This window comes from Gavia stellata, chromosome 1, assembly GCF_030936135.1.
Source record: "Gavia stellata isolate bGavSte3 chromosome 1, bGavSte3.hap2, whole genome shotgun sequence".
Classification (NCBI taxonomy): Eukaryota; Metazoa; Chordata; class Aves; order Gaviiformes; family Gaviidae; genus Gavia; species Gavia stellata.
The window spans coordinates 117,311,059-117,329,846 of record NC_082594.1 but is presented as its reverse complement, the minus strand read 5'-3'; the positions used below and the strand labels follow the sequence as shown (position 1 = coordinate 117,329,846).

At 43.5% G+C, this 18,788-nt stretch overlaps 2 protein-coding genes across 2 annotated transcripts in view; both read left to right on the top strand.

Moving 5' to 3' along the window:
• The first annotated feature begins 2,159 nt into the window (after positions 1–2,159).
• CREG1 (cellular repressor of E1A stimulated genes 1) lies at positions 2,160–6,790 on the top strand. Its single transcript, XM_059821164.1, has 4 exons — positions 2,160–2,372; positions 2,734–3,165; positions 5,190–5,309; positions 6,605–6,790. Exons 1-4 carry the CDS (start codon positions 2,160–2,162, stop codon positions 6,788–6,790), a joined length of 951 nt encoding a protein of 316 aa, XP_059677147.1.
• Positions 6,791–17,988: 11,198 nt separating this feature from the next.
• The window catches only part of CD247 (CD247 molecule), a 55,003-nt gene continuing 54,203 nt past the window's right edge, over positions 17,989–18,788 (top strand). The window contains 3 exon segments of the mRNA XM_059821055.1: positions 17,989–18,152; positions 18,590–18,657; positions 18,660–18,788. Of these exon segments, the coding sequence (XP_059677038.1) occupies positions 17,989–18,152; positions 18,590–18,657; positions 18,660–18,788 (361 nt within the window).

The following is an 18,788-nucleotide window of genomic DNA, read 5'->3' as shown; positions in this document are numbered from 1 at the left end:
CGCTGGGGCTGGGCAGCAGCACCCCATGGCAGCTGCAGACCGGGATGGCTGCAGACATGCCGCATGGCTGGACGGGCAGGGGAAGGCGAGGAAAACTTGTCAGATTTTGTTTGGATGGGTCATTTTCTCTTGGCCCCTGAGATCCCGCTGTATGGTCCCAGCAGTGGCAGGGGGAGTGCGGGATGATCTGCCACGCTCTCTGTGGGGTTCACTTTGACTCTCCTGCCACAGGGGCTGTGCAGCTCCAGAACGCGCACCCTTCCCGGCGAAGGAGGGACGGCCACGTTCAGCAATACATGCTGCTAATAAACCTAAACTCCAGAACAGAAAAACTTTCCCCCTTTCTGCATTTTCTTTTTCTGAAACAAAATAAAATAGAAAGAATTGCCAGCTCTGCTTCCCACATCCCATTTATCTTCTTTCCTCTCCATCCTTTTTTATTGCCCTGTGGCACATGTTGTTACTTCCACATACTCTCCACGACATCCCTGCTTTCCTGGGCTGACCCCACCAACCATCTCCTGTCTGCTCCAGGTCACGCTCTCCTGCTCCCCAGTAAAATCACACACTCTTCCCCCCCACCTCCCTCTACCACTTGTCACTTTGACTGCATCAAGTAAATACTGACACCAGCCCCCCCGCCCCAGGCTCTCAGAGGGCAGGACGGCTTGAGAGAAACAAGCCATTTCTGTGTATGCACACACATGTTGGTAGGGAGAGAAAAGAGGAAGCTATGTCTCTGTCTGTTTTAGCTGGCAAAATCTCTTAACGAAAAGAGTTTGTTGCAGCTTGTCTTCCTCAACCCCTTCCCTTTCCTAAGCCCCTTCCTCTTGACCATTTTTGTCCCTTTCTTTCATACTCTTTTCACTCCTGCAGATCGGCTGCCGCCTTTTTCCCTTCAACATGTTCCACTCCTGCCCCTCATCTAAATATGTTGTATAATCCTAAATACATAAAGACAACCTTTTGGGCAGTCTCCTCTCTCATAACTCAGTCCTTTTCTTGCTCTGTTTTTCTTCTTAGTGCTCTGCCCTGAAATATTACTTGTTCTGTGTCACAAACAAGGCTGCTTGTATTGCTTTGTTGCTGGAACAGTTGCTACTCACAAGTTCAGCTACCTACCCGAGCTGAGTGGCTGCACATCAGGGGTTCAGAGTTCAGAGCAGCCTTTTTTTTTTGTTTGGTTTTTGTTGGGGTTTTTTGGGTTTGTGTTTGTTTGTTTGTTTGTTTGGGGGTTTTTTGTGTGTGTGTGCTTTTCACTTCTAAGAAAATACAGGTTTCTTCTGAGCACTGGCAGGACAGGGTGGCAGTGGAAGGCTCTGTGTGTCGGTGCCCCAGAGGGAGATCAGGGTCTCTGCCCACACTCTGCAGGCTAGGGGAATACTGGAGGAAAAATTATTTTGTTCTGCCTGTACACAACAACAGGACAGTACATAAATGGTAGGGAATGGATGCGTGGTGTGCTTTCCTTCCTGAATTCAGCCCAACAAAATGATTCATCTAGCCTGCTACAAGCTATGGGTTCTACAGGGCACCTGGGGACAGATGGTAGTCACACCAAGTTAATTTGGGTTCCTCTGTGCTACATTGCTGTAGATGTAGTGTAGACACACTTGGCAAGGCGAAGTGGAAAAATGGAAGCCTCCAAACTTTTAGGAAAAGTTCAATCAAGTCTCAATACTACCCCAGTTAAAAACATTCTTTTATACAAACCTTTAATAAGGTGACTGAGCACAAGGTGATGGATAAAATACGGTATCTCTCAGTATTTATTTCTGTAAGTAATACATTGGTGGCCAGGAGGTTGTTCAACTAACAAAACCAAGTCTTGTAGAAGAGATGGCTTTGACAATACGTCCTGCAGGTTGCAAGTGGTAAGACTCGAGCTATGCCCAGTGGCAAATGATCCTGTAAGCTTTACAGTCCAAACCAGTTTCAGCTAGGCCCTGCTTGCTGGAACGACAAGGTTTTCCTCAAGGAAGGCTGGGCCAGAAACACTAGTAACGGCACAGAACCAGCCTTCGAGACCGATTTAGCAGTATCCAGCGATAGCGGGGCCGATAGTGCCACAACCACCCTTTGGATCTGACCGCCTTCCCCGGCCAGACGAACCAGGGCAACGCCGGGGGACGGCCGCTGCTGGGCACCGTGCTGACGCCATGACCCCTTGCCGGGTCGCTCACACCTCGCAAAACGGACCGGCTCCAAGCCCGTGGGTGCCAGAACGTGGGCAGAACCATCCTGCGGGACTGGCTCCGCTGCAGCTGCCCGTGGGCCGCCTCGGACCACCCGCACAAGCGGCGCCAGGAGCCGCAGCCGCCAGATCCGGCCGCGTCCCGTCAGCGCCCCCCGCAGCCCAACGGCCCGGCCAGGCCCCGCGCGCGGGAACCCCCCCCGGCCGCTACTAGGCCTGCGCGCGCCTCTACCCTCCCCTATACACGTGACGGGCGGGGGCGAGGCGCTCCTGCGGGGTTACCCACCCGCTTCGCCGGCCGCCCGCGAAACGTGATTGGTAGAGAGTTCTGAAGAGGCTTTTCACTGGCTGCTGCGTTACCGGTGGCTCCGTCCGCTTTCCCTCCCCTCCCGGCGGCGAGGCGGGGCTGTCAGAGGTGTTTACAAGCCACGAACACCGTGGGGATTGTCCCCGCCTCACAGCAGCTCTCATTGGCTGAAGAGAGCGGGCATCGCGAGCCCATTGGCTGACAGCAGACAGGCTAATTTCCCACTCGCAAGGTTGGCCCCGGCGTGCCCTCATTGGTGAAGGAGGGGGGGCAGGGTTATTCCGATTGGTGGAGAGTAGAGGGGGCCCGCCCCTCCCCGCGCGGGGCAGCAGGCGCGGGGGAGGGTGTTCGCGACGCCCGGCAGTGGGTGGCGGTTGCCGGCCGGTGCGGGATGGCCGGGTTGCGGCTCCTGTGCGCGGCGCTGCTGCTGCTGGCGGCCGGCGGGGCCATCCCCCCGCCGGAGGAGGCGGCGCGCATGGCGCGCTTCGTGCTGCACAACTGCGACTGGGGCGCGCTGGCCACGCTCTCCGCGCAGGAGGGGCTGCGCGGCCGCCCGTTCGCCAACATCTTCTCCCTCAGCGACGGGCCCCCCGGGCCGCTCAACGGCAGCGGCGTCCCCTACCTTTACCTGACCGACATGGAGATCTCCGTGCAGGACCTGGAGGTGAGCGGGCGCGGCCGGGCCGCGGGCGGCGGCGAGGCGGGGCTTCGCCCCCTCAGCCGGCGCGCGGGGCAAGGGGGGGGTGTCCCTGCGAAATCGGCTGCGACAGCGGCGTGTGCGCGCCGCAGGTGTACCTGGTGGCCCCCATAAAGGAGCCTGAAAACCGACAAGCATGCGGGTTCCTAATGCAGTGTCGTATTTTTCCTGGTCGCCTGCGCTTCTTCACCTCCGTAGCAAGCGGTGGTTGGCATTTCCTTTGTAGGAGTCGGGGTTTACACCCGCGTTTTCTGAAGGCAATGTCATGCGCTTGCTGCCTGTTCCGTGGGTGTCACCCCATTTGTGAAGCCTGGGGGCAGTTATTAGCCCTTGAACATCTAAACGTAAGCAGTGCTGTCTGTGTTGACGCTTAGCAGTCCTCCTGAGAAGCTCCTGCTGATCGTGGTCTGAAAAATCGCTAAGCAGCGCTCTGGTAGAGGAAGTGGCTGAAGCTTCCAAAAGTACTGACCAGAGAAATGAGGGGCCGCAGAATATTTAAACAGGGGGAACTTCACCAAAAATACCAAAAGGACTGGAAATTTGCAGCATGGCTCTTGAGCAAAGAGGGCAATTACCCAGGCCACTAAAGGAATAGCAGTTAAACCTCTGGAGCTGACCGTAGAGGCAGGATCACCGCAAAAGGCAGCAGACAGGCACGCTGAGGGTCTGAGCAACTGACCTTGTCTCAGGTCTTTTGCTCGGCTGTGGTCAAGAGAGAGCTGGCTAAAAAGTTAGGGAAATAGCGATCGTATGCCTCCTTTATTAGAAAACTTTTTTGTTCTGATAGCTATTACAGTATTAGTAAAACAAATAAGCACAAAAATAATGGAAATTTTTCAGACTTTGTTTTACGGCAACCTTTTTTGTTTGTTCCCCGTCAAGTTTTAGTTTATTACATTAAAATAGTTTAATTATCAACATAAGTGCTGTAGAAAGCCTGATTTATCTTGTATAGTATCTCTTTTCCAGCCCAGCTACAGCATTTTGCTTTCAGAATAGCATAAAAATCATAGTATAGACAGCTAACGAACGTTTTCCTTCAGAAGGCTCCTCAGCAGATCCTTACTCTGCTGTTACAGGGCAAAAACATTTGACTGTGATAGTCACGTGTAAGGGAGACGGTGCTGAATAATCATGAGTCAGCTTTTTTGGTAGTTAAGCAACTTCCTATCTGTCAGGTGGTTCAGTACTCTGCATAGTGTTTAAGTGATGGTTTGGGGTTTCTTTTTGAGATGACCTCTTTTAATGAAGTTTCTCAAAGCACATGAACTTTCTTTGTGGGGAGATAATGAACTTTAGTACGTGACGTTCTGCAGTAGGCAGTCCTGTTTTGCACCAGTACTCTTCAAGCTGTGTTCACCAAACTTGTTTTAGAAAAACAATCCGATACAGATTCTTTAATTCTTCAATTTAGGTGTCTTACTTAAATACTCAGGAATTTTTAAACCTAACTTTCAAAATCCACTTTAAACTTCAAAAGAGCTGACCAGTTTGGGGGCAGCTGAAAGGCTTATTTTGATTGGGGGGGGGGGGTGTTATTTGTTTTTGTTTAAACTAATTTTATCAACAGTTATGAAACTCTGTTGGTTACCTTTTCAGTAACCCTTTGTCCTTCCACCAGAATTAACTTAATGAAGTTCACTGTATGTCCTTGTCTTCTGTACTGTCCTGTATGTGTGTAAATTGGAATATATCATCATTTGAATGTGAAATAGCTAGACTGTATATTGAATTCAGAGTTTTAAGGAATGCTGTTTTGTGAGGTTTTGATTTTATGCTAACAAACTTCAGCACGCTTCTAAACTGGGCTTTCTTTCAGATTCAGAGCTCATCTAAGTAGGCTTTCAGATACAGTTAGGAAAAGATGTAATTTTTGTTCTTTTTACCAGTAATACTGAGCTGAATAAAGTACCAAAAGCTGAAAATATGGTTGTTATGACTTTTTTTTCACAAAATTATGTGAACCTCTTATGTCATTACTTGCATTTCAGATCAATTCAAATGCCTCCTTAACTGTGTCTTTGGCACAGACTCCTTACTGCAAGAAGCACAGATACGATCCCCAGAATCCCCTCTGTGCCCACATAATCTTCTGTGGGAGTATTGTAAAGGTAAGCAGCTGAAAGTTGACACTGGACAAGATTGAGTGCATGAAATAGTATTGTGTAGTGGATGGAGAAGAGAAAGGTTAGAATTTCTGTGTGAAAGTATACGAAAAGATGTTATGTGCTGTGATACCAGAAGGCCAGCTCATAGTTTGTGTGAGGAAAATGAAGTTACCACTTGATATTTGGAGGAGCTATGTTGGCATGTGTTTAGCAAGGCACTTGGGAGGACAATACTGTAATGAAGGAAATCTCCCTCATCCCTCTAGACCTGTTCTGAAATGAAGAAGCCTAAGACAATTCTCTTGTGAGTGAAGTGTGAAGATTTTTCTATCTTTTTTGCTTAGTTAAATTCTTTGGTCCATGCAGTGTGACATATGTGCTTCCAAAACTTTGCTTAAGTAAATATTAACCTCAGTTATAAAGTTACAGGTGTTAAGAGACAGAAAAAGTGCATTGTATCACCTGTCAGTGTTGCTGCCAGGGCAGTATTCTTTCGTACACCAGTACTTTGGTGTCCCATAGAAGGAATTTAGTACTGCACGTGTTGTTCATTGAAGATCTTAATCCCATTATTGAGGATAATGATTGAGGATGAGGACTAATCATTGTTACTGTCTCATATGATAGTCTAAATTCTTATTTGGTGTTTTTACACCTCAGATATTTGCACATTACGCTCCAGCAATTCTTAAATTGCTGTCACAAGGTTTCTCATCAATAATGGAATTGTTTAATTACTTCATCTTGTACTATACCCAGACATCTGACTTGTTGATTTAACCCTTTAAATATTTGCACATTGTGTATTAAGTGCTGTCACGCATTTCAGCTTCCCTTCTCTAGTAGATTCTGTTCTGTCATCCTGTTTGCATGTGTGTGTGTCTGCGTGCATCTGAACACCTTTGGATCTGTTTGTGTCTGAGTGAACAGGTGCAGAGGAGGTAAAATTACACCTAAAACACTGCATTGTAATAATTCAGCAAGAATCCACACTTCTCTGTTTTGTGATTTGTTGAAAGATTTATTCTTATGTTGATGAAGTACTTTCTTGCTCATGCTTACTTTAAAAGCACCTTTTTGATTTAATATTAAAATCAACTACCTTGGAGCTTTTGTCTCTCTCAGATACAGGTGTACACTACACTGAAGATGAGTGGACTCTGCCACAGTAATGAGTCCTTTGGGACAAGACATGGCTAAACTGAAAAGAGCACGCTGCAGTCAGCAGTGGTGTTTTAGCTAAAATTTGTCTTCACATGACTGTAACGTAGTGTAATATTTTGCTGGTTATTGTTTAGGTGAATGATTCAGAAGCAGTCTTAGCAAAAAAAGCATTATTCAGTCGCCACCCTGAAATGGAAAGTTGGCCTAAGGATCATAACTGGTTCTTTGCCAAGTTCAACATCACCAATATTTGGGTTCTGGACTACTTCGGTGGACTGAAAATTGTGACACCAGAAGAATATTACAGCGTCAAGCCTTAGTAAGTGCTTAAGTTTTGCGTGCTTAACTCTCTTTATATTTGGAACCTGTAAAAACTATTAACAGTGTATGTTACATGTCTCTGTTTTTTATACACATTTATGTCTCTTACCTAAGTAGTCTACTGAATGCAGTGTCTGAAATCATAAGATATGTTTGAATAGGGGGTCCACCTACTTAACAATATCAAGTATAGTACCTATAGAACTATCTATCATTAACTGCACTTGTACCTCAGCTTAAATGCAATTTCTTGGGACAAAGGACTCCTATAGAGTGGGCAGAGTCACTGTCCTCTCTTTGAATTAATTGCAAGACAGATGATGTTTTGGTCTAATAGTTAAAAGTAGCGAGACTATTCAGCATTTATGGAGCTGTATTAATGGGATTCCAGCAATATTGCTTAATATTTTTCAAAACAAAATTGCTTTTGAATATATCATTATGATATTGAAGTATAGAGAAATTGTGTTCTATTGTCTGCATAAAACTAAGTCTTCAAAACTTGCAAATATATTTTAGCGCAGTCAACACTTAATGCATTCAATTTAACTCTTATTCTTACTCCCTTGTAGGTGGAAGAAGATCCTTGGTGATGCTGATATACAAATGAATTACTTTGGCTGTTTCATGAAAGATTTATTTGTTTCTATATATTGTAGAGCTGAATTAAAAATATAAAAAATCAAACACCTTGCATTGTTAATGAGCTTATATAACTCTTCTGAAGCAAATGTAAATTCCACTAACTAGCACAGCTTGAATCATGTCATACTCAAAAACCTTTGTGCATAAGCCATAACTAAATTTTATTCATTGGACGTGATTTTGGAAGGATGTCTGTCTGTTGACAGTCTTCATTCAGAAAGGCTGTGTTTACTGGAAACTAGAGGATTAGTCCAGTTCTAAACCTTTCAGTGCCTTAGTTGAAAAATACCTGTTTGTGAGCACTCTCCAATTTTATTTTATTTTTAATACCAGTTTAGTTTAGATCTTATGGCAAAGTACTGCAGGATGGCTCAGCTGACTGTGGAGTGGGAAGCATTGCTTGTATTACAATGGCAAATGATATGCTGAGTTCCCAAATTCTGTTAAGAATTTTCTTTGCATGCTAATGCACTCATTCGTTTGAGCCATTTTTCTGTTTTGCTACATAGATTGAATGTGCTATAGAATATGATTGTGTTTATGCAAACTACGTATACCTCACGGTAAGTTCTTGGTAACTCTTCAGCTGGAAGTGGTTATAAGCCCTGACTCTTTAAAAGAAGCAGGGTGGTAATACCTAAAGTATCTGACTTTAGTGTAAGAACAGTAGTGGCTTGTAAATCCAATGAAAATGTTGTAAAGGGTAAATGTTTTCTGATTAGGATTCTGAAATCTTCAGCTTTGTTAGTTTGATCAAATGGCAATGTAACAGCTTTTATTACCCTCAACAGTAGAACTGAGCAGGTTTTGGAAGCCTTACACAGCAGTTTTGGGTTAGTAACCCAGAAGTGAGAAAGAAGCAATACAGTATGACGCAGATGATTCATGACTTGTGGAGAATGAAAGTTAATGAAAGGTGTGCATAATTAATTCACTGTTAAAATAAGTCACACACAACCACAAAAAATAAATTAACACCTTTTTACATCCTCTCATTTCCCATGTGCTAAGTTCATAAATATCCAAAAGGGATTATGAACCATTAAGTTGGTTTTACAAGGAGCAAATATTGCCTCGTTGACAGAGTAAAGAATGTGAGAATTTAGACTCCTTAGAGGCAGATCCATATAGAACAGCGGAATTCGTCATATCAAATCATCTCTACATCTTAATGTCGTTATTATATCACTACTTTTCTCAAATACTGGAATGATTTGTGAAAGTATTTTTGACGTAACTTACTATGTTTTCCTTCTCTGCAAGGGGAAAAAAGGTACTTGTTACTGTATCAAACATATTATGTTCTACTATTTGAAAATTTAGGATCAAAAAAAGTACAATATGGAAACAATTTATGTTGAACAGACAATGCTGACATTAAATATGAAATTGGAAAATATTTTTGTATAAGACATAACAACTGTAGAAACTCAAGTGATCCTCCGGTATGGACTTGATCCTTTCCATGGGGACACCTGAAGGCGTTACATGTCACTCCATAACTTATGTGTGAGACTGATGCTGGGCTTTTGTTAAAATTAAAATATTTTTTTATAAGTGGTGTCGAGTGTTTATTTATTGCACATTCAAGAATACTTCTCTCCCTCACGCTCTTTCACACAAGGACCCTCTCTTCGGAGTTCTTGTTTCATTGTCGCTCTGGTGTCTTTCATGCTTGCTAGAATAAATGGTGAAACACCCCTATTAGACCTGGCTTTCCCTCCTTAGATGAAATAAGCATCTTTGTGTTACACTTCATGTTCTGTTTCACAGATGCAGAAGAGAAAATAGTGGAGTTTGTGAAAATGAATACAAGTGTGCTGGTTTTGGCTGGGATAGAGTTAACTTTCTTCATAGTAGCTAGTATGGGGCTGTGTTTTGGATTTGTGATGAAAACTTGATAAAGCAGGGATGTTTCAGTTACTGCTGAGCAGTGCTTACACAGAGTCAAGGCCTTTTCTGCTTCTCATCCCACCCCACCAGCGAGTGGGCTGGGGGTGCACAAGAAGTTGGGAGGGGACGCAGCCGGGACAGCTGACCCCAACTGACCAAAGGGGTATTCCATGCCATATGACATCATGCTCAGCATATAAAGCTGGGGGAAGGAGGAGGAAGAGAAACATGCTTGTCAGCATGTTTGCTTTTTTCCTAATATCCAGAAGTAATATTGTGGCTTAGAATAGAAAAGGCAGAGTATAAGAAATTAATACTACTGTAAACAATGAATCAGTGTTTTGATTTCTGACTCTGTATCCTCTAACATGGTATGCTTGATGTATCTGAGCATATTCTAAACAGTAATGAAGTCACTCTCCATACCCAGGAAGTTAAGTATCTCCATTCATAGATAAGAATCTGAGACACAGGATAACCTTAGGCACTTCACTAAGTCACAGGATGTTTGTTAGTTCCGAATCTAATTAGGATAATCTCAGCCTGTCTGTCTAATGATATAGTCACGTTTGTCCTTTGTCTATTGATCTTGCTCATTGACATGTTTGTGTTTCTACTTCTTGATTTTCAATTTCTTGTGCTTTAATGTAAGACTTATGTCCAGTAGGTTCTTGCGACATGCTACATCGTTACAGAATAGAGCTTATGCATATCAAGTATTAGTTTAATCCGTTATTCAGTTCTAGCTGGAATTAATTTCTTAGCTATTTAATATTGTATCTGTGATCTTCACAATAAAATAGAGGTAGCTCAATCAGAGTGTTAGATTAATACAAAAAGTATTAATCATAACTTAATGGGTGAATTTCTTCTCAACAGGTTTTTCCCGAGTAACGCGCCGAATCTAGATTAAAAATCAACTAAACTGTTATATTATTGTTGAACACAAGAGGGTGCTATAGACTTACATTCGGGATGATTGTTAACTGTTTAATACTTAAAATTGGTTATTGAATTCATTGTAACTCAAAGATGCTGGAAAAATGTACAACAGGGGGCATGATACGAACAAATTCTTTTTCTGCAGTGCTTTATGTTATGAATGCTTTCCTCCATAAAGACAGCAGCCTGCTAGCTGCTAAAAAAGAAGTATTCATGATTTTTTTGTGTTTTGTAATCATTTTGTGCTATGGAGTGCTCAGGAGTAATATCCATGAAAATGATTTAAAGGTTTTTAAATTAAGAAACTCTAGTAAAGGAAATGGAGACAGGTTTAGAACTCCTTGGAACATCGACTGGGAGCAGCCACCTCCAGACTCCATAGTGTTTATTTCTCTCAGTCCTTCCTAACTGTAAGAATCCAAAGCGAGGGTGTTCATTAGCATGATGATGCTTTGGCTTAGGCTTATTGTTAGCTGAACTAAACCACCTGAATCTGATTTGTAATGTCCAACAGCTAATTAATCTTGTTGGACTGTGATTGTTTGAGTGCCCCCCAGCCCTTCCCCAGCGGTTTGGGCTGCCTGTGCTGGAGGCCAGCCCTGACGACGTGCAGGTGTTTGAGTGCTGAGGCAGAGCTGGGAGAAGAGCTCGCTTCGAAGCTTCTCCTGTTTGTCTGGGGGCTGTACTGGAGCTCAGGCCCTTGCTGCTTTCTAGTCCCACTGACAACCTCAAACCTGCCTCAACTGCGGCTGACCCTGGTTGCTGTCACCCAACCTCCTCTTCTTGTTCAGGTACTGTGGGACTGTGTATCTTGGTGGTGAGGCCGCTGCCCGGCTGACCCTGCCAGCTCCCCTGCTCTGGTGGAACAGCTGCCCCTTGGTGCTCCCCAACAGTTGTATTTTCCCTGCTGGGAAGCTCAGTCCATGAGCTTCTCATGCAAAACTCTTGGACTTGCTCCCAGGGCTTTTTGACTTAAGATCTTTTGTGTCTAGAGGCTTCTTAAGAGTTTCTGTGTTTAATATTATAGTGTAATAAGATTGGAGTGTAAACCTCATTCATCCTGGCTGTAGTGGTTAATGTTCTTCATAGCCTGGTTTTCTATGGAAACAAAGCTTAGGTAATGTGTTGTCTGGACACTTGCTTTTGTCAGATGTCTTTACTCAGTTGGATTTAGATTTGAAACAGGTAGTCTGACCTTGAAGCCACAAAGCTCCTGTGTATGTCATGACAATTGGGAGCTCAAGAGGAGAAACAAAACCCAGTTCATGTATGTTAAAGGTACAAAAGTTGCACTTTTAAAAAACTTGAGCTTCATTAATTGTGCTGGTTGCAGAGCTGCCTGGAGTCTTCTGGCTGACTGAGACCAGGTATGCAGTTAGTATCTGAAGTGATGAAATTTTGTATTATTTAGTGGATGTATTCTTTTTACTCAAAGAACCTGATAGCTGTAGTGATTGTTCTGAGGTTTTTTTTCCCCCTAGCTCTTCATATCCTAGGTAGAAAAGCCTTAACAATTCCCCATTACTCTTTGCTTCTGATTCCTGCAGTTGCTAGGCTTACTTTTGCATATAACTTCTCCAGTTTAAACAAAAGAGATGGCACGCTTATGGTGGCAGATCCAACAACTGCTGCAGGCCTTGTTGAGAGAGGGGAGTCTCTCCCTCAACCTTGATAATGTTGTCAGTGACCTATACAGGTCTAGAACTACTTCACATTATTTTTTGCTACTGCCACTGACTCAGGTTGTAAACTTACTCATTTTGTAGCCTTACTTTTTTTTTTCCCCTTTACCTATAAAAATATGAATAGATACCACTTTGTAGGATTCATGTAAAATACTTGTAAATAATCTCAGTACCTTTAGATGAGAGGAATGCTTTTTTAAAAACAAGATGATTTCTGGTTGCTACAAACGTGGACAAAGCCATGCAGAGGGTACGTGTATGTCTGTGCAAACATGGAGAAAGACAGACTTTCAAGAAATACTAGGTAGAATGTATGTAATTGCATATGTAAGCATGTATAAGTGAAAACATTGAAGAAACAATGTATTTCTGTAATGTTTTATGCCAATGGAAGCTATGAAACATCACCCGGTATTAAAAAGTAACTGTTTCTAGATTGAAATGAAGCAATTGTTTAGGGATAAGAAATAGAGAAATAATTGCACAAAACCTGCAGTATATGATTATAAGAACCTTGCGTAATTCTTTCCTGTTGTCATTTAGCCAAAACCAGTTGCCTAATCAAGCATGAATTGGATTTTTGATTGGTTTTAAATGCTTAAATGAATTTCAGTTCATTTAATTAAGTTTTCCCCCAGATGAGCATTTGAAAAATGCAGAAGGTATGTGTTAGAGGTGAAGAGGGGAAGAAAATAAAGGAAATTAAGGTACTTGTCACAGGCCTTAAATTCTGGCTTCACAATACTTTTATAGTCATGAAAGACATAACCTTACTGATCAATTACAGTTTGTACAGCCACGCAAGAAAATACTGAAGGTGGTCTGTAATTAAAAATAGCATTTCTAGGATGTGTGTTTAGTGGTAAAGTCCCAGAATTTTTCTACATATACTGTAATGTAATCAGGGAAATTCACCTGTAATTAACAGGTGAAAATGTTAATGATGTGAGAGAGTAGCTTGACTAGCCTAAAGGAAAAGAAGCATTGTGCTTCCTTCTTAAGATAGGAAATAAGCAGTGGTCTCTCCAGTGCATTTAAAAAACAAACAAACAAACTAGAGCAGATCATAAAGGCTTCACTGGGGAGGAAAGAATTGGACATTGCACATTCAGTAGTCTCAAAACTGAGTATTCAGAGAGGATGCATTTTAAGTTTCTACTAACATCTCCTTTATAGGTTTCCAAAACCCACGTTGCACTGAAAATTTTAAGACCATAGTGGGAACAGGGGACTGCTAGTCACAAAAACCCCAAAAAGAATGAATAGGAATTTGTTCTTACACTGCATCAGGGCCTTTTTATCATCTCCCATAGGAAACATACACTCACGGCTGTGTTTGTCTTTATGGTACCGCACAGGTGTCTGTTGTCTTTCTGTTCCTGTCCTCTTCCCCCCCCCCACCCCGTTGGATGTGACAGGGTTTCTATTTGCACAATGCAGCTGCAAGGAGTAGTGACAGGCAAGTGGTTTTTCCTTGGAAAAGCAGTATTTTCACACACAGAGGGGAGCAGTTGTAGCGAGACCAACTTCTCTTGTCTCCCTGTTGGGAGCCGCAAAGCAAGACCTGTAGTTAGACACTGTCTTCTTTCTAGCTCTTCATTTGCAATGCTGGCAAAAGTGCAGGGCAGGGACTAATCCTCTTGGAATGCAGTAATTATCACTAAATAAGTATTAATTGCTGCATTCCAATGGGATTAGCGCAGTTGAACCCAATTATAGCAAAGTGAAGCTTCACTGTAAGGCACTGCAGTGCATTGAAATGCAGTGAAGCAACGTGGGACTGTCAGTCCGCAACATTTTGTCAATAAAAATTGTGGGCTCACACACTGTAAACAGCAGACTTTTTCTTTTCAGTGTATTAAGTCTACTGCATGAATGGCATGCCTTGCTGGGGGCTACAGCTTGCTCACCAGAGAAAATTGTTGCATATTTAAGACCCATTATCTTTGTGTGAACACCTCCAAAAATTACTTTGATACTTGTTGAGTTCTGGCACTACAGCTGTCACTCTCCGCTGGATCAGGGGCAAGACTGCAGTCTGTCTGGATTCTCCCATCTTTAAAGTTGTCCAGCTCCTCCATCAGGTGATGTAGGTATTAATTTTGCCTGCAAGTACTAACTGTATCAAATAGGCTTAGGAGAACTTCTGATAACTGACCTGTTCTCAGTCCCAGCAGTCTGCGGTGATGATTACAGGCAAGCTCTCTGTGGTAGCAATACATGAGCCAGAGGGCAGTGTAGTTACTTTTTTTTAATCCTCAGCTTGACTGTGGTGTGGGTTTGTTTTTTTAGTTTTCATTTATTTCCTGTTAAAACTGCAGACCCTGCTGCTTTTTTTTATAGCACAGTCGAAGCATAACCAGTAAGCATGAAAAGGGGATGCTTCTGGGCATGAATCAGCCCCTTGCATTACAGCTGTTCCAGGATTTCTTGTGTCCAGAGAAAGAATGGCATATTGGTGCACAGAACCAATTGAGTGCATACGTTGGCTGTTTTATGAAAAATGTTACCCTTACAGATAATGAGCTGCACCTTAACCAGCATTAAACACAACTGAGTTGTACTTGGGGACCACTTCAATTCCCTGACCCATTCTGTTTCAGGAACCATAGATCAAATCTTGCAGTCTTCCCAATGCAGGTAATTGTTGAAATGCACTTTCCTCCACCCGTATGCTTAGATAAAGAGTCAAGTTTAGCTGAGAGCTTTTCTTAACCCAGCAGGGAGGGTTTTATGTCTCCACTGTGGCTTTGTCTGTATTGAGAAAAATAGCTGCTGGTTCAGCTGAACTAGTGTTGGCATTCATTTCTAGTCCAGTGTTAACAAAGTTCTTACGATCTGACTGAAGCGAGTAAACTGAAACGTCAGTATAGTTTAAACTGTTGGTAAAAATGCACGTATGAGATTGCCTAATGCACAACATGGGCAGCAGGCGCCAAAGTTTTTACTGTGCTATGTAGTTCCTAGAGAGGCAAAGACCAAACAGGCTGAAGAGAAGGCAACATTCTAAGCAAACATTCCTCATCATGTAATTGCAAGCTGTATGAACACAGAAAAGCTTTTTCCTAAAGAAGAGACCACTTCCCCTTTATCTTTTTCTGTACTCCTTGACTGCATGTGATTTGCATCTCCCATGCTGTGCTTTTTCTGAGAATAACTCATAATACAAGCATGATTGATCTTTTGTATACTATCATTATAATCTAAATACAATGAAAAGCTTACCTTATTTCAAAAGCTGAGGGATGGGGAGGAGAGAATTTCTAGGGGCCCTGTCATGCAAAGCCTTTTTCTGACTCTACCCACACTTCTGAATGAAGTCCATATACTCTATTTCTCTGACCTTTTCCTATCTAGACATCAAAACACACTGGCCCAACTGCTGTTCTCCCAGTGTGCCTACTGTTGCCATTAATCTTCCTTTCTTATACAGCTCTTCATTCCTTTTCCTTACCTTTGGCCTCAACTCTTTATTCAAAGTGATAATTTGCTGGCTTTCTGCCGGAGGGAGAAGCTATGATCAATAACAGGAGGAGACGGGGGTCAGCGGAATAGTGATGAGCAGTGCCATTTGCTCCTCTGAAAATACTGTTACCCAAAAATATCAATACATAGTATGATACTATTTTAGCTTTTGGATAAGGCATCAGTGAGATTTAGGCAGCCTGCAGTGGGAGCAGCGGTCTTTTTTTTCCTCTCACTAATTCCTTATTTCAGCCCATCTTCTGTTAACGGGGAAGTGGACAGAAAGGGCTTTATCCGGCTCATGTTGGAATACAGAACGTGTACCCGACCACAGCCGTTCTGGGACTAATGACACCTCTTTCAGGTTCAATACATGGTGGCTCTCATGGGCTGTGCTTTGCCTTCTGCCTGGCAGTGAGTCAGAACCCATCTCCAGCCTTCCCTTGCAGCTTTTGGGGCAGAAGAGCCACAAAGGAAACCCTCCCCAAGGCTGGGGGAGAGCAGAGTTTCAGCAGTACTTTCTAGGTATCACAGCATGGCATGCAGCACTAGGTTTTGGGCGCTGGAGTAATATTAGTCTCTAACCATTTTGGCATTGACTGGTGCAATATATAAGAATTATTAAATAAAAGGATAATACCGTTTTATCAATGTATTAGCCTTCATTACTCCAGACAGCAAGGTGATTAATTTCTTGGTGTCCTTCTTCCAAGAACTTCAATTTATTTTGCTTTCAAAAGACTATAAACCCTTACTTCTTAGACACACAATAACTCTCACCCTGCCAGTTGTCTTCATGCTATTGGGAAATAGTTATCACCAATCCTGTCCCTGTACCTGCTGGGGATGCACATTCCTCTTTCTCTTTCTTTTCCAAGAATTAGAAATTGAAAAAAAAATTATGCATTGAGATACTTGTGCTTCCTCCCAGCCTAATCTCTGATCCTGAAGTGTATTAATAGTATTACTGTTGTAAACACTCGACAATCTTCTGTTGAGCCAGTTGTATTGTGATGGGGTGGAGATAACTGAGTTTTAGGCTTTAAGGTGCATTTACGTCATGTTTTCAAGCTTTTCTAATTCACAGTTGTCTAAAATGTACTTTTTATTTCTGTTAATAAAAGTGAAAATTTTTATTTGTTCACATTTGAAAAGAGCACAATAATGTGAAATTTCTTACAAAGTGAGAGTTGGCATCACTGTGTCAAGTGGTATGATTTTCATATAAATGCCCTAACACTTCGCCAGAGAAATTATTTCTGTCTAATATCTCCGTCTCGGGAAGATTTTTCTAAAACTCCAGATTTCACCTTTCTTAATTTCATTTCATTATACTGGGTTTCTTCTCCCCTCTATTGCCCTAAATGAATGCTTTTATTAGCTGCTGCTGCTTCTTGAAAATAATAATATTAAAAACACAATGAGAAATGTTGAGGAGGAGGTAACCCTAACCACACCTTGGCTCTCCCCTTGTTTTTTTCTCGTGCATTCTGTGATGGCTGGTTTGGGTTTTGTTTGTTTGCTTTTAATAAAGAAAACCAACACACCAAAAAAACCAACGCCAAAACCAAACAACTCCCAGGTGTCCCTGATTCTCTTTGAGTTCTAGTGCCTTGTTTCCCCTGTCTCCCTTAAGACTTCATTTCTTTATCTGTAAAAGCTTAACTGCCCCGGCTTTAGTAAGGCTAATTTGAAAAGCATGTTGAGGTCCTCCGGTAAAAGCATAATGAAATTATTTAGTATGGTTAATACAAATCAGTTTCTTGTGTTTTTCCAGCTCATAGTGTGAAGCATTCTCCTGAGTGACATTTGTGAGGTTACTGCTGAAGCATGCTTATTCTGTTGCCTGTGTGGTTATCTACTGCTGCCTACGGGGCGCTGCTTTAATACCGCCCGATTTGATCACTAGCTTGGTTTTGTAAGGAAACGAGCGTTGTGATTCTCCTGCCTCAGCCTGCCACTCGCCACCACCCCAACCACTTTTGACCTAGGGGATCAACATCAATTCAGCTAAACAAAGGAGACTCAAACACAACCTGTTCCTGCTCGTGGTTTTGTGTAGCTAGCTGCAGCAATCTTATTAGTCCCCTCAGAACAGCAGAAAAATTGGGGCATTTTCACTTACGCGCTGGGCTGCTGGGTTAGTCAGTCAGCACGTACATGTGCTTCCTGGGGGCACGGGAGAGCCAAGGGGGGGGTCAGGGGCTCAGGGCAACGTGGGAGGCACTGCGGTCATCGTGCTGGATGGAGAACGTGGGCCTGGGGGAACCCAGGCTTTGCCAGTGTGGCTGCCAGGCAGGCCTGCTCGGTTTTGTGTCGCTCCAGGGATGGTGTTTAACGGGCGAGCCTACAACGTGGGGCCGAAAAGCCTTGTTAGCTCCCAGACCGCAGCCGCCTTCAAACCACTCGTCCCGCTCCTGGGGTGTGCTGGTCTGCCTCGGGATCTGTTGCTACAGGACAGCTTCAAGCAGCCAGGAGGTTGAATCCCATGGCCCGCTCTGTAGGCAGGAGTGGCATGCAGAGCTAGAGGTGGCCAAGCTTTCTGTTTCAAGCCGAGCGAGGAGGAGATGCACACCGTGCTCTCCCGCAGAGATGACACAGGCTCTCCTCCCGACGGGCTGCGGTGGCTCGGAGGACAAAATGGCTCCAGGGCTCTGCACATGCTGACACCCTTTCAAAATACAAAGATGTGGTGTGTTCACATCAAAAGGCATCCCCGTTTCATAGGCAGGTACAACTAAAATGAGCTGGCCAGGGCCAGTTGCGGTGGTGTTTTACATCCTGTGGATGCCATCTGCAAGGACGGGCAGAGTCCAGCTCTCCCTGGTGTGGGCCACCCCACAGCCCTGAGAGTGCAGCCACTTTCACTTGCTCATGGTAAGCCCATATTTCAGTTAGATTTAGAAATGAGCTTTATATCTTTACCAGTTTAGCCAGCTACTTGTTCGAGAGTGACTATAGCTTACAATTTTAAACTTCTATTTATGCTGTACTATATAACTCTTCCCAGCATGCGGCATCCCTTTTGAAGTCGGGCCGAATTTGACACCAGATACGCTTTCTAGGCCCCTTGTAGAGATCAGCAGCTGCTGCCTGGGATGACCTAGGAACCATCAGACAAACTGAAAAAAAAAACCCCACCAAAAACCTTCTTGCAAAAAGGAAAAGAAAGAAAAAGAAGACAAAAGGAAACCCCAAACATCAATACCAAGAACGTAAACCCCAGACCTCAGAGGCTGCGAGGCAGAGGAAGGCGCGTGCTTCGGCAGCGCTGCCGGCAGGTGGACTCCGAAAGCCCTCAAAGGAGGTGAGCTTCCTGCGGGGCCGGCAGACGAGCAAAGCCCGTGGAGGTGCCTCTTCGCCTTCG